The following is a 13,125-nucleotide window of genomic DNA, read 5'->3' as shown; positions in this document are numbered from 1 at the left end:
GGCCACTTCGAACTTCGCACTTTCGCCTTTAGGTCGAAGATGCGAGAGTGCGAAGTTGCGAAGGCGAAAGTGCGAGAGTGCGACGGCGAAGGAGCGAAAGTGCGAAGATGCGACGGCGAAGCGCGAAGGTGCGACGGCGAAAGTGCGAAGGTGCGACGGCGAAGGAGCGATACTACTATCGCTCCTTCGCCGTCGCAACTTCGCACTCTCGCCTTCGCATCTTCGCACTTTCGCCTTCGCCTTTTTGGTAGCATTCAGAAAGTCTCGGTCGATTACATAAAATTTGATGCAGGCACCGTACTCGCCAAGGTTTTCCGATTAATCCATGATATCATTGGTACGCATGCGCTAGGCCATTGTGCTTACTATGAATGTTTATAAATATTTTAATGTGTATATGTGACATATATATATATGTGTTTACCAGTGCTGGCTATGCCTAATCATTATATACATTATAAAAAATGTAATGTCCGCCATAATGCATACATATGCACTTCCAGACTCCTGTCACTTACCAGCTGTCTGTTTACCGTGGATCAAACACAGTAACATTTTAATTTCATTATGCGACACTGCTTGCTGATGTATGGATCTAAAGGGGGAGAGGGGGTCCCCCCCCCCCCCCCGGAGAATTCAATATAAATAACTTCACACATGCAGTAAAGGGGGAGAGGGTCCGGATTTCATTCCCCCGGAAAATTTAATTTTATTAATTATATATAATAAAATCTCCAAAATATGTCTCGGAACATAATTATCCACCCCCCCCCCCCCCCTAGAAAAAGTTATGGATCTGCGCAGGCTGTTGAAAATAAATTCTAAAAAGTTAATCGTCTGCCTTAGATGTCCTTTTATACAGCTAAAATTGTCTTTAAACGATAGAGAGCTCCACAAATATAAAAAGGCGAAGGCGAAAGTGCGAAGATGCGAAGGCGAGAGTGCGAAGTTGCGATGGCGAAGGTACGATAGTAGTATCGCTTCTTCGCCTTCGCAACTTCGCACTTTCGCCGTCGCATCTTCGCACTTTCGCTCCTTCGCCGTCGCACCTTCGCACTTTCGCCGTCGCAACTTCGCACTCTCGCATCTCGACCTAAAGGCGAAAGTGCGAAGGTCGAAGTGGCCCCATCGGAACACCATAGAAATTAGATCACATAAAACACAGTGAATGTGTAATGACAAACCCAAAACGTTGTGGGTTTCAAGCTTCTTTTCGGAAAATAAAGAGGCATCACCATTAATTTATATCTCTTCTCTATGAGACCCTGTATAAAGTTTATAAGTTTTAGTTCGATTTAACAATTTAAGCACAGAATTATATCATAGCTCTGTTAGTACATTAGTCCTACCCTCGTGAATAAAGCGAACGGATGCACGAAAGAAGTATTTGCTGACTATTCCGTCAGTATTATCACGAACTTCAACAGCAAGGATTTATAATTTTGTGATTGTAATTGTGATTCACCCCTCTCTCTCTGTCTCTCTCTCTCTCTCTCTGTCTCTCTCTCTCTCTCTCTCTCTCTCTCTCTCTCTCTCTCTCTCTCTCTCTGAGAGCTGCATTTTACAGAATATTGAAAATAATTATCGACAGAATTTTACAATTATTTATCTGCTATGAACTTTTATTTCAAATTAGACCAGCAAAAGTTAGAACTAAAACAGTCTAAACCATTTTCGACGTGAAAGGTAGTAAATTGTTTTATAAAGAAACACTTTTTATTCATAAGTCATATCGTAAATTTGGAATTTCCTGAGTGTTAATACAAAATTTACAATTTGTAACATTACAACAAATTTGCTTCTTTCGGGAATAGACCTTAATGTCATCGATTTGATTTTTTGTAAAATGCGCGTTATAATGTAATGATTGCAATCATAAAGATGTCATTGAACATTTTGTGTATATAAAACTAGATCCGAGAAAATCGTCAGATTAAATCTTTGATGTTTCATTATAAACTGGAATGGATAGCTTTGATATAATGGCAACAATTCACCTTTCTAGTACTGATATATCTTCAGTCAAGTAGGTGTTATTTCAAAATATGTTCTATTTTTAACAACTTAAGTTCTTGGTCATTAAAAAAAATCTGAATCTGAAGTGAGTGTTGAATGGCTTTCATCCTTTGAAGTATATACATCGTACAGCCAACAAGGACCTGATAAACACACACCTGGTGTTGATGGCTTTTATTAAAAAGGGGAAAGTCTGGTAATGTTTTGTTTGTTTTTGTTTTTTTTTAAAACTCCCTCACTGTCCAATATACACAAATATTTACATCTATCAAGTATTATTCCCTCTATTTCTTACGAATACATAGTTAATTCATAGCTCTATAGAAACAGCCAGACAGAAATCTACACGCCCCGTTTATCGATTAAAGCGGCTGAAGCTGACAAGAAACTGACAGGACTGAAATTGGCACGCCCTCTTTATCGATTGGTCGAGACATACAGAGACCTAAGAAAAATCACAAACTGCACGAAATAATCAAGATGATGTCAAACTCAAAGTCTCACAGGAGACGATTTGGCTGTTTCTTCTAGCTAACGTACTTATTTACATGTACATTAACAGTAATTTAGTGAATTTTACTTACTTTTCATAATCAATTTATTAATTAGCTAAAAGAAAGATGTTAATATAAATAATAAAATGCTTTCTTTGATGATTCATACGAGTTATGAAGGTAGCGATCGTTGCAGAAAAAATTTACATAGCCCGCTGTATTTTTTCTACAGTGTCGTTACCTTCATATTTCAAATGAATCACCAAAGAAAGCATTTTATTGTCCAAATATACTCCCTCCGTTTAAACAATAAAATGCTTTCTTTGATGATTCATGCGGGATATGAAGGTGGCGACATTGCAGAAAAAATACATAACCCGCGTTAGCGGGTTAATCAATTTTTGTCTGCAATGATCGCTACCTTCATAACTCGCATGATCACCAAAAAAAGCATATTTTTGTATACCTTTATCCCATTCTCACTTTAATCACTGATTAAATTTAAGATGTTCCCTATTACCCTGGTCACCTGCCACCTGTGGAAATCTGTTAAGTAGATCAAATGTTCCAGCATCTGCGAGTGGGAACCTTTGATCAACGGAAGAAACAAGAGGCCCAGTAGCCACATCGCTCACCTGAATAACATTGGTCATAACTCAGTAAGCGGCAGCGTTTAGAATGAAAGACAGGCAATCCAATCTAATACAAACAATAGACTTTCAGTGCTCAGTGTCAATCTATTGGTTTTCGCATATTTCAAGCCATCAAGAACATCTTAACAAAATTACGTAATTTATTCACTTTAATTTAATTCAATTCAATTACTTTGTGCATCTACCAAAAAGAAACATTCAACTTGAGAAAATATAACTTGCAACATCATTTTGGAAACGATTCCCCAAATATTTCCTTTGGAAAACTCTGTTAAATATCTTAAGCTTTGTTTCCTCATCTGCCACCCCCAGCTACTAGTTGTTTGCTTCAGAAGAATTTCTTTTATTTACATGTATAATCCTATAATTCAACCCCAATCGCCTCATTCTAACACACAGGTATAAAAGCAATATTTATAAACTTAGAATTTATTATTTTACCTTTAATCTAATCTACTTTCACAAATAATAGTTTTTGATTCTTCAGAAGAATTATTTTTAACCGGGTTTTCCAACGGAAAAATCCGGTTATCAAAATGGTGTAAATGGCGGTCGGACGGCTGCCAAAAGGGTACCCTCATTGTACGGATAACTCCTCCTACAGTTTTCAAGATAGGAAGTTGTTCTTTTACGGATCAATTGTACATATATCGAGGTGTGCATATTGATAGGATATTAATTTCTGATAATACATGTATATGAAAAAAATACCAACTTTTGAACTTAATCATTTTTTGGCAAAATATTGCATATAGGGTACCCTCATTGTACGGATAACTCCTCCTACAGTTTTCAAGATAGGAAGTTGTTCTTTTGCAGATCAATTGTACATATATCAGAGGTGTGCATATTCTAGGATTTTGATTTCTAATAATTTATGGAAAAAAAATTTGAAAAAAATACCAGCTTTTGTTTTGCACATAGGGTACCCTCATTGTACTGATAACTCCTCCTACAGTTTTCAAGATAGGAAGTTGTTCTTTTGCAGATCAATTGTACATATATCAGAGGTGTGCATATTGCTAGGATTTTGATTTCTAATAATTTATGGAAAAAAAATTTGAAAAAAATACCAGCTTTTGTTTTGCACATAGGGTACCCTCATTGTACTGATAACTCCTCCTACAGTTTTCAAGATAGGAAGTTGTTCTTTTGCAGATCAATTGTACATATATCAGAGGTGTGCATATTGCTAGGATTTTGATTCCTGATAATTTATGAAAAAAAATACAAGCTTTTGAAAATTGTCATTTTTTGGCAAAATATTGTATATAGGGTACTCCATTTTACTGGATATGGTAGGTAGCGTTTATCAATTCAGGGTTGACATGGGTTATGGATATAGTTCACATAAAAGAAAACTCGGTTTGCTGTCACATTGACAGCTTTTCATTTGTATTATTATAAAATGTTGTTTTCTACTTATCTCTTTTATGAATGTTAGCCCTGTTAAGGCGTCTTCCTGATGCCCTTGGATCATTACTTGAACAAATTTAATCTACCATATATCAGAAAGCTATTGTTAATGTTATTACTGGCTATTTGGTTCTGGAGAAGAATTTCTCTTCACTCTTTATTACCGGTAATTATCTCCCCTTTGAATGGAACTGGTCCTTCATTTTAACAAACTTGACAGCCCTTCCTCTAAGATGCTTTGTGCCAAGTTTGATTAAATTAGCCTTTTTTTCAAAAGAGATTTTTTCAACCAACCAACCAACCAACCAACCAACCCTATCTTCAATCTTTCCTGATTATCTCCCCTTTGAAGAGGGAGTTGAATAAACTTGAAAGCCCTTTCCCAAGGATGCTTTGTGACAAGTTTAGTTAAAATTTGTAGTAGTTCTGGAGAAGATTTTGAAAACATCCAACCCTATCTTTACTCTTTCCTGATTTTGAAGAGGATATGACCCTTCTTTTGAACAAACTTGAAAGCTCTTCCACCAAGTGTGCTTTGTGCAAAGTTTGGTTTTGGTTGCCCAGTGGTTCTGGAGAAGAAGATGAAAATTTGAAAAGTTTATGACGACAACAACAGACAAATTTGCATTAGAAAAGCTCACAAGTGCCTTTGGCTCAGGTGAGCTAAAAAGCGAACATTTTTTCTCTCCATACTTCCAAAAAAAAAATCTCATTTCATGAGAATGAAAAATCGGTTTATTCCATTATGCCATAACAAATTAAAGGTATCAACAATTCATGAAGATGCACACTCACCACTCACATGCTCACATCTACACATACATACACTGCACAGGTCACACCTACTAAAGAACCTGTGTAAAAAATAAATACACATCCATTGTCTGCAAATAACATGCATAAACACAAGCTTTGTATAATACATGTATTTTTGTATTTTGAAAATCTTAATTAATTACTTTTTTATTTCAGATTTCATGAAAAAAATTTAATGAAAATTGTCCTGTTAAAAACAAACATACATGTTTTCATTTATAGTTCATATTAAATAACAGGACATGCTTTCACATCAATTTATGAACACAAATAACTTCTACTACACTTAACAACCTCTATAACACAGGCATGGACATTTATGAAACTTATATACGGTATTTGAAACTAACCCCCCCCCCCCCTAAAAAAATAAACATTTTTAAAGCTACAAATTTTTACTATCCCAGATTATGATAAATGTGTTAAAGATTTCTTATTCCCAAATTTTTAGCATTACATAAGGTTTGGAAGACCTGGTCAAATTTACCACAGAAATTTAGCTCTTTTTTAAATTATGAGATCAACTCATATCAAACTAAAGAGCACACAAGGGTTGTGAAATGAACACTAGTACTGTCACACAAAGAACCCTTAAAAACACTAACAAAATGAACACATGGAAATACTTCAAATACATTGAATACCATTTATAGATTATAAAACACTGTCTTAGTGTATCACAGTATTCACTATCCAAGCCTCACAGATAGGAAATCAAATTTGAAGTGACTGTTTTTTAAGCAAACTGCCTTGTGTTATTCCAAGCTGCATCCACATAAAACCTCTTTTATACCAGTTGTACAAAGCGCCTTTTATGAACTTCCCTGTTCCCCGAAAGTCTCAGCCTCATCTTCAACTAAATTTCTATAAACAATCACAAGACACAGCACTGATTCCAGGTCCTCACAATGTCTGCCTTCTCAGTACTGGTGCTGATTACTGATCACCAAATGGTGTACCTCAGGAAGAGCAGCAGAACGATGATCACAATGACAATGGCTGCTATTTTAGCGTACGTGGACCTCAGATTCAGGTAGCGGGCATCCTTCCTGTATTTCTGAGAAATGACTGATAAATTACTGGCCTTACTGTCCAGAGCTGCAAAAAATAACAAAAACCAAAGGTAAAGACACCATGTCATGAGCATATTGACCATACAAGACTACTGATTCTGTTCAAAGCATACAAAACTTATTCTAATTCTTATTACTGATTTATCTATTTTAATCATATTTTATGCCTGTTAATGGTCTATTTTAATCATGAAATGTGATTGTACATATACACTTATTTTTTGTTAAGTGCTTTAGAGTAATTTTTATTATATTCAGCGCTTTTTATAATAATAATAAATTCACTTCTTCATGAAAAACAAGAGGAATAGTGATTGACCTATTATATTTTCTTACTGTTGATACGCTGCAAACCTTCTTTAACAAAAAAAAATGTTCATTGGGAATAAAGGAATGAATTACATTCCCAATCAATAACTTGTTCATTGTGTGGGACTATATTACAGCTTGAATCAATCTATAATTGAACTCAATGAAACTTCTTAGTCATTCAAGTTTATTCCCTCTATTAGAACACAAAAAAGGACTCTAAAGTGCATCATAAACACACCCCCCCCCCCTCAACTTTCCCCAATTGTCTCAATAAGGAAGGACAATCATAAACAATCTTCTTCAAAACAAGAGCAGTGTTACCAGATAATGACTCGCCCCTCACAAGTACATCTTCAATGTTCTGGACCATTATTCTGTGTACGTCTTGTAACTCAGTGTTAATGTTCGACAGGTTCTTCCTGGCACGCGAGTCCATGTAGTTCTTCCTCGACTTTTTGATGTAAGAGTCTGAAAATTAAAAGAGATTTTTATTTCATTACTTAAGAAATTGTAATGAAGAAACAACATTATAACAACATTTTACAAAAAAAAGAAAAAAGAAAAAGATTAAGTTAACAAAAACTAAGATGTAATACTGAATGTATATTCCAGTATTGTGGCCTGTGATCAATGGCTTTTCTTTAATAGTATGATTCAGTTGTAGGTACAGGTGGATGCAACTTACCAAACTCTATAAAGCTATATGGTCGTGACACAGAGTCTACTTTTTGTCCATAGTTTGATGTAAACTCCGTTTGTAGATCTTCTAAGAAGGAAAACACCAGTCTTTTGGAGAAAGACTGTTCACACAGTACTAGGAAACACACACCTCTCTCAATGACGTAACTAAAATACAGGTACACATAGGTAAAGAAATTATTACTATACATATGCTCTAAAATTGTGGAGATGAATACCTGTAATAAGTATGAAAGAAATATGGCCATCTTTTAAATATAAAATCTTGGACAATACATCTTGAGACTGATAGCTCCAGTCTGACCAGTTTCTTTACAATTAACACTGAGTGAAAGTCACAACACTTTCGGTCAAAAGTATTTACCATTCAGTCAAGAATGAGTCTTTAGAATATTCCCATTTACAATGTACTTACTGAAATATAAATGGTCCCGTCTCCAGACTACAGCGGGCTGGGGGTTGTGGGTCTTGGGAGAGTTTTCTGAACAGCTGCTTGGCTTGATTCTGATAATCCATAAGGTCTCTTCCTTGCTGTAAAACACCAGAAATAGGATCGTTTACTTAATGCATGTAAAGAATTTATGGTATAAGTACACTTTTAAAGAACATATATATAAACATTGAATCAAACATATCAATACTGTAATATGCTTCTATAAAATATACTGAAAATTCCTAATTATGCGCAAGAAATTGATACTTGCGTAAAATTGTGAGAAGCACATCTTGCGGATTTAAAAATCTTGCTTTAATTTTTTGGACAGGTGTTAACTATTTGGTATTATTATTAAAATTTGGCGTTCGCAATTTTATATTGTCACGATTTGATGCAAAACCGCTAAATCATAGAAATAATTAAGTACTGGCGTCAAATAAGTACATAACTACATGTATCATTATGCTCAACTATACTACTCAGACTCGCATACTAAAATACAGTATTTCTACTGAGGATAATGCATAATTTTTGACAGAGGCTGTCAGAGCTTAGGAGAACTGAGCATATACTCTAGTTTTTTCTAACCTCCGGGCATTCTGTGCTAGCAAATTCTCTTTTATTTCAAGAATGCATGCATTATCCTATGTTTAAAGCAAACACTAGATTTTACATAAATGAACTCTTCTTTATTGTGAAAGAGTTTCTAACTGATTTCCTGTTTCAATGAAAATAGACAATTGATGATAAAAGCAACCTTTATTATTATATATATTGACCTATATTCTCACACCCCATTACATGTATATTTATCACACGACCTAAATCTCTCCATGGTCGTATAATAGTAAGCAGTTCTCAATTAATGGAGATAACTCTAACACAACATTTTTCACTGGAGTTGAAGTGCTAACAATTGAAATGTTAGAAACACCATTGCTTGTTATAACTAAAAATTTAATTCCAAATTTAGTAAATCGGGTTCAAAATGATCATGTTTACAAATAATTGACGTTGAATCTTCACTAAAATTTCAATACTTTTGTTATAGGAAAGGAGTAATATTGAAAACATAAGGTTGGACAGGGAATTGAACCTGGGACCCTTTTAACTCTAGTCAGGAGCTCTACCACTGAGCTACCCAGGTACTACATTCCTTCCTCCTTAAATGATCTTTGCCCACAAAGTTCGCCCCCGGTTCTTCTCCTGGTGGGATTTAACCTGTCAGTTCCAGGGGCAGGTCACGGTACCAAATGTAATATGAAAGGAGGAATATTGAAAACATATGGCTGGACCAGGAATCGAACCCAGGACCCTTAACTCTTGTCAGGAGCTCTAACACGGACCTACCCAGGCCGATATCTACAGATCATATAGCCCCAACTTCCGGTACTACACTTTCTTTGTTATAAATGTAATTACCTTAGACTTAAGAAAAGTCTGATATAGCCAATTCACAAACATAACAAAACAAATTTTTTATCCCTACTTGTACCAGTACAAGCATATCCTCTATACCTATGTGTGCAGTACATAAAATTACTAAAATGAAGCAGAATTGCCCAAGGCTCCATATGCCCCCTGAAAACACACAAATGGCCTTCCAAAATACAAAACTGTCTAATTATTATTACACCATGATAGGTGTAATTTACTGCATTCAGTATTACAAATATACTACCGGTAAATATTATCACTCTATCCATAGGCACTCCGACTCCCCATTTAAATAAGCCTTATTTCTATCCTATAAAATAAATGGTGTTTTATATGGTATGAGTGAAGATTTTAGATGGGGGGTGGCTCCAATGATTTTATCCAGCAAAGATATAATGCTATATATATAAGCCATCTTTGGGGAAAAAAAACTTTTAATTAATTAAGATACAGATAGAAATGCTACAGCTATCGTTCTTCATTAAAGCTTATTCACGCTATATAGCTAAATCAAGAAATTGTACTGGACCTGATTACAATGCCATTACAATGAGAGTTTATTGCTTGTTGTATTTCACATGGTCAGACCATAAAGCATATCAAACTTTGGGTAACATGTAACATGCTGTTTCAGTGTAAACAAACCACTACATTGATCCACAGGGGCTCATGTAGAAAGGAAAACATTGTTAAAAAAGTGAGTACCTTGGAGGAAAAATAACAAGGAAGGACACCATCTTGGATACTGCCTCGCTTCATTTGCTAATTTCTCATTTAAATTATTAAACTACAGACATATGCGCCAATTTGTATTCCTTTAAAAATGATTTTTCTTTGAGTTATCACCTCCAGTTTAATTCTTTTTTTTACACAAACATTAACAGACTTGTTGATTTCTCGCAAAAACATTCAAAATCGACAACTCAGAAAGCAAAAGTAATTAAGGCATATGGGACCTCAGTCATACAATTGGTTACGGGAAAAGCCAAGGAGTTGACAATTTTGGATGTTTACTATACTCTGTCCGAGTTTTTGCTTCCACCACTTTTCGCTTGATATTTCGATGATAATGAATAACTTTGTGCTCAAACTACGTTCATCCATAAATATGAAAAATGTCCAGATTATCAGTTTTGAAACACCCCATCTCCCGCTTCAGGTTTCAATACACATCCCAAAATAGAAAGTCTACGGGATTTTGCATTGCATCAGCCATTAATAAGCCCTGATGATAACGTTGAAAAATTGCGTGAGGTGTCCCGAGTACTTCCAAATGGAGAAAAGATGTAAATTGCATTTCCCATTATAAATTTCCCTACTAAATTTGTTTTCGTTCCTGTAAAATTTTATGAGTGAAAAGAGATATTCTATCAATGAGGATATCTTGGATATTTTTTATTTCATTGATTTCAACTATATCTCTTTCACAGGTATGTGTATTTTTATTAAAAATCATCAAAAATTGATGGAAGCAATAACTTGGGACAGACTATAGTGATGGGAATCGATGAGATTTTCATAATCGATAATCAGACTCCTGCAACTAACTAATTCTCGATTATAACCAGAGATTTTAATATTTTATAGTTTAGTGCTAAGTAAATGTAAATAAACAAGTTACAATTTGCAGACTTGTTACTATGCCTTTCATATTTTAATTTACTAACCATAAAAATGTTGTATTCAAAAGATTTTCTTTAGTAGGCAATCCAACATTAATTATCGTGATATCAAAATGCGTCCAAATTTGAGAATGCATGAGCTTTATTTCTTGGGTAAGGATATGGAGCTTGTCTAACATTTCGATGTCTGTCAACCATTTTCAGACCATGCGCCTTTTCAGGGTTTAGATAGTTCACGTCTGTTTATGATATGCGCTCGTTGAAAGGGAAAAAACCCTCAATCAATTACTCGGAATGAAACCTTTTATGATTGAGTGCTTAAAATGTGGTAACAATCGACTGATTTTTTGTTATAATCGATGATTGGAACACCACTAATGTTTAGTTTAGTAATTTTGATGTAAACTTGAAAAGAATTAAATTGAAGGTGGGGTATTTAAGAAGAATCATTAGTAAAGGAATATGAATTGGCGCAAGTTTCTATAGTATAACATTTCAAATGAGAAATCAGCTGATGAAGTGAGGCGGTATCCAAGATGGCATCAACCCTTGTTATCTTTCCTCTGAGGTACCCATTCTTTTTAACAATTTTCTTTCCTACACAAGCCCCTGTGATTGATCTAGACATATCGGTTAAATATTTCATATTGACATTGTCAGGTTGGGCACCAACCCCCGTTTGGTGGTTGGAGTCCCATTTGGTGGTTAAATGCCTGAACGGTATACCTATTTTACCTACCAAATGGGACTCATTTAGCGTTCAACTCGGATTACGTTTTTCTGGAGGAAAGGCGCATCATGTTTATTAGCGGGGCAAGTACTCTGACATGTTTGCTTCATAATAAAACATTCGTTTAAAAATTTTTATGTGTCGATTTTTCCGCACATGTGTTTAAAAAAAGGCCGAGATGAAATGCTCCCCGGAAGTCGCGTATAAACATAGTGTTTATGTCTTCTAATAGATCGATTTTAATCAAAGTACGACACGGTCTCATTCCTTGAACTCTTTACTTTCGTTTTCTATCATCCGGGCAAGAGAAAAACAATTGCAGCCAATCAAAACAATGATCTTTAAGTGCGTGTCAAAAGCTAATTTAGGTATGGAAGCCCAATCGCGCTATTTTTAATTTCTCAGTAAAACTTACTTAAAATTTTAACTAACGAAATTTGTTTTCTTATAACATAAATAATGACTTATTACCATGTACTTTAGATATTATTTTCATAATCTGACTTTACTTTTGACACGGAATTTTACTGAAGTCATGTACGATTGGGCCTCCATACCTAAATTGAGCTTTCATCGTATATCACTTAAGATCACCGATTTCATTGGCTGGAATTGTTTTCCATTTGCTCGGATGATAGAAATCGAATGTAAAGATTTTAAGGAATGAGGCCATGTCGTACTTTGATTAAATTCGATCTATTAGAAGACATAAACACTATGTTTATACGCGACTTCCGGGGAGCATTTCACCTCGGCCTTTTTTTAAACACGTGCGGAAAAATCGACACAACAAATTTTTTAAACGAATGTTTTATTACGAAGCAAACATGTCAGAGTACTTGCCCCGCTAATAAACATGATGCGCCTTTCCTCCAGAAAAACGTAATCCGAGTTGAACGCTAAATGAGTCCCATTTGGTAGGTAAAATGGGTATACCGTTCAGGCATTTAACCACCAAATGGGACTCCAACCACCAAACGGGGGTTGGTGCCCAACCTGATTGTCTGTAAGTTTTCTTATGGTGTCCATCTGTAGTTGATGAACATTTTTCAATGCATTACTGTGTGTGCTGTAACACATTCCGGAGGCCTCCTTGAATATATCGATCAGATCACTGCTGCCAGAGACATATATAGCATTTACATGTGTATCTCTGCTGCTACTTAACTTTACTCGATTTAGTTTTACCTGCTCATCTTCCTGCATGGACGCCGCTAGTGGAAGGGCGTCAGCAACCCTCGCTATCAATGTCATGAGCACCATTTTTCTTGACTGAAGAATTAAAACACTAAAACCATATAAATATGTTTGAAATGTCAGACACGTCTGTTTCGGTGACGTGGGGATGGTTATGTGTCAGTGTTAAAAATCAGGCGTAAGAACGTATGTTTTTGGGGTTCAGTGAAGCGTTTTGGAGATTC

General features: G+C 35.3%; 1 protein-coding gene across 1 annotated transcript; it reads right to left on the bottom strand.

The window, feature by feature from the left end:
• Positions 1–5,297: 5,297 nt before the first annotated feature.
• On the bottom strand, positions 5,298–13,100 carry LOC128156967 (vesicle-trafficking protein SEC22b-like). Its single transcript, XM_052819313.1, has 5 exons — positions 12,893–13,100; positions 7,895–8,010; positions 7,466–7,626; positions 7,102–7,248; positions 5,298–6,493 (listed from the first exon to the last, which is right to left on the bottom strand). Exons 1-5 carry the CDS (start codon positions 12,965–12,967, stop codon positions 6,339–6,341), a joined length of 654 nt encoding a protein of 217 aa, XP_052675273.1. The 5' UTR covers positions 12,968–13,100; the 3' UTR covers positions 5,298–6,338.
• Between the last annotated feature and the right edge of the window lie 25 nt (positions 13,101–13,125).

Source organism: Crassostrea angulata, chromosome 7, assembly GCF_025612915.1.
Source record: "Crassostrea angulata isolate pt1a10 chromosome 7, ASM2561291v2, whole genome shotgun sequence".
NCBI lineage: Eukaryota > Metazoa > Mollusca > Bivalvia > Ostreida > Ostreidae > Magallana > Magallana angulata.
Note: the sequence above shows the minus strand (reverse complement) of the source record. Positions and strands in the feature narration are given on the sequence as shown.